Here is a 1,802-nt window from a genome sequence, read left to right on the forward strand (position 1 = left end):
GTTTCTACAATACTTGAGAGGCCGAAAAATCGCTCTTTCTAGAAATGTACTTTCACAAATATTGATCTTTTAAGTAAAAATCATATTGATCTAATACATTTTATGATTTAAGCAACCAATAAATACTACTTCTAGTGTACTTTAAATGTTCGTATATCATTATTGAACGCTAAAAATTGTCTTTCATCCAGCATATTACAGCACTTTACACATTACAGCATATTAAAACTGATACCGCTCTTGTAACATCATTTTACAAACTATGTAATTGTCTTGTGTGTATTTGTGTAAAAGTTAAAATATTTATTATGAGGTTGGAGGTCACTTTAACCTATGACACGCTTATTCACATGGGTCTCTACGGGAAGTATCAAGCAAGGGATCAGTAAGTAAAGTACAAGAACTTATCAATAGTAGTGACAACCTGACGCAGCCCCTAAATATGAGTGCTTTGGTGTGAGACGTGGTGAGTCGATGGGTGAGTCTGACGTGTTACCAACTGAGAGACGTGGTAAGTCGATGAGTGAGTCTGACGTGTTACCAACTGAGAGACGTGGTGAGTCGATAGGTGAGTCTGACGTGTTACCAACTGAGACACGTGGTAAGTCGATGGGTGAGTCTGACGTGGTACCAACTGAGAGACGTGGTGAGTCGATAGGTGAGTCTGACGTGTTACCAACTGAGAGACGTGGTGAGTCGATAGGTAAGTCTGACGTGTTACCAACTGAGAGACGTGGTGAGTCGATAGGTGATTCTGACGTGTTACCAACTGAGAGACGTGGTGAGTCGATAGGTGAGTCTGACGTGTTACCGACTGAGAGACGTGGTGAGTCGATGGGTGAGTCTGGCGTGTTACCAACTGAGAGACGTGGCGAGTCGATAGGTGAGTCTGACGTGGTACCAACTGAGAGACGTGGTGAGTCGATAGGTGAGTCTGACGTGGTACCAACTGAGAGACGTGGTGTGTCGATGGGTGAGTCTGGCGTGTTACCAACTGAGAGACGTGGCGAGTCGATGGGTGAGTCTGACGTGTTACCAACTGAGAGACGTGGCGAGTCGATGAGTGAGTCTGACGTGGTACCAACTGAGAGACGTGGCGAGTCGATGGGTGAGTCTGACGTGGTACCAACTGAGAGACGTGGTGAGTCGATAGGTGAGTCTGACGTGGTACCAACTGAGAGACGTGGTGAGTCGATAGGTGAGTCTGACGTGTTACCAACTGAGAGACGTGGCGAGTCGATGGGTGAGTCTGACGTGGTACCAACTGAGAGACGTGGCGAGTCGATGGGTGAGTCTGACGTGGTACCAACTGAGAGACGTGGTGAGTCGATGGGCGAGTCTGACGTTTACCAAATGAGTGACTAATCATATAACATAAATCACAAAATATATACTTATTACCTATTAAAATACAGGGTGTTAAAGTTTGCAACTTCACTTACATAATACATAAGTGCCGAGTATCCTTTATTGTTATGAAGTACCAAATAATAACCGTTATAATATAAAATAGTATACGAAATTATGTATTTTTTCCAAATAAATGAATCGATCCCAAAACGGACTGTGCTATTAATAGTTGCGAGGATAAAAATTTTATATGAATTCATTTTTATTTTCAATAAAAATATATTTATACAAATACTTATATATAGTGTTTCTCAAAATAATATATAACATTTATAATCATCCCCTTGAAACAGAGTTTCCATTATGTTCTACTTTTTAACTTTAAAACTCAAAAGAACTACAGGCATTTCAGTAATGATCCAATGTATATGTTAGAAATAAAATACATTAAA

The 1,802-nt window shown here is 40.8% G+C and overlaps 1 protein-coding gene across 1 annotated transcript; it reads left to right on the forward strand.

Annotated features, from left to right (window-relative positions):
- Nucleotides 1-474: 474 nt before the first annotated feature.
- LOC128984724 (sodium/potassium/calcium exchanger 1-like) lies at nucleotides 475-1,365 on the forward strand. Its single transcript, XM_054404067.1, has one exon. It carries the CDS (start codon nucleotides 475-477, stop codon nucleotides 1,363-1,365), a length of 891 nt encoding a protein of 296 aa, XP_054260042.1.
- The last annotated feature ends 437 nt before the right edge of the window (nucleotides 1,366-1,802 follow it).

Source organism: Macrosteles quadrilineatus, unplaced genomic scaffold, assembly GCF_028750875.1.
Source record: "Macrosteles quadrilineatus isolate MER2022 unplaced genomic scaffold, UCM_ALF_1.0 Scaffold_2__2_contigs__length_208266976, whole genome shotgun sequence".
Classification (NCBI taxonomy): Eukaryota; Metazoa; Arthropoda; class Insecta; order Hemiptera; family Cicadellidae; genus Macrosteles; species Macrosteles quadrilineatus.

Coding starts and splice junctions, on each gene's coding strand:
- LOC128984724 (XM_054404067.1), top strand. CDS start 475: ATGGGTGAGTCTGACGTGTTACCAACTGAGAGACGTGGTAAGTCGATG.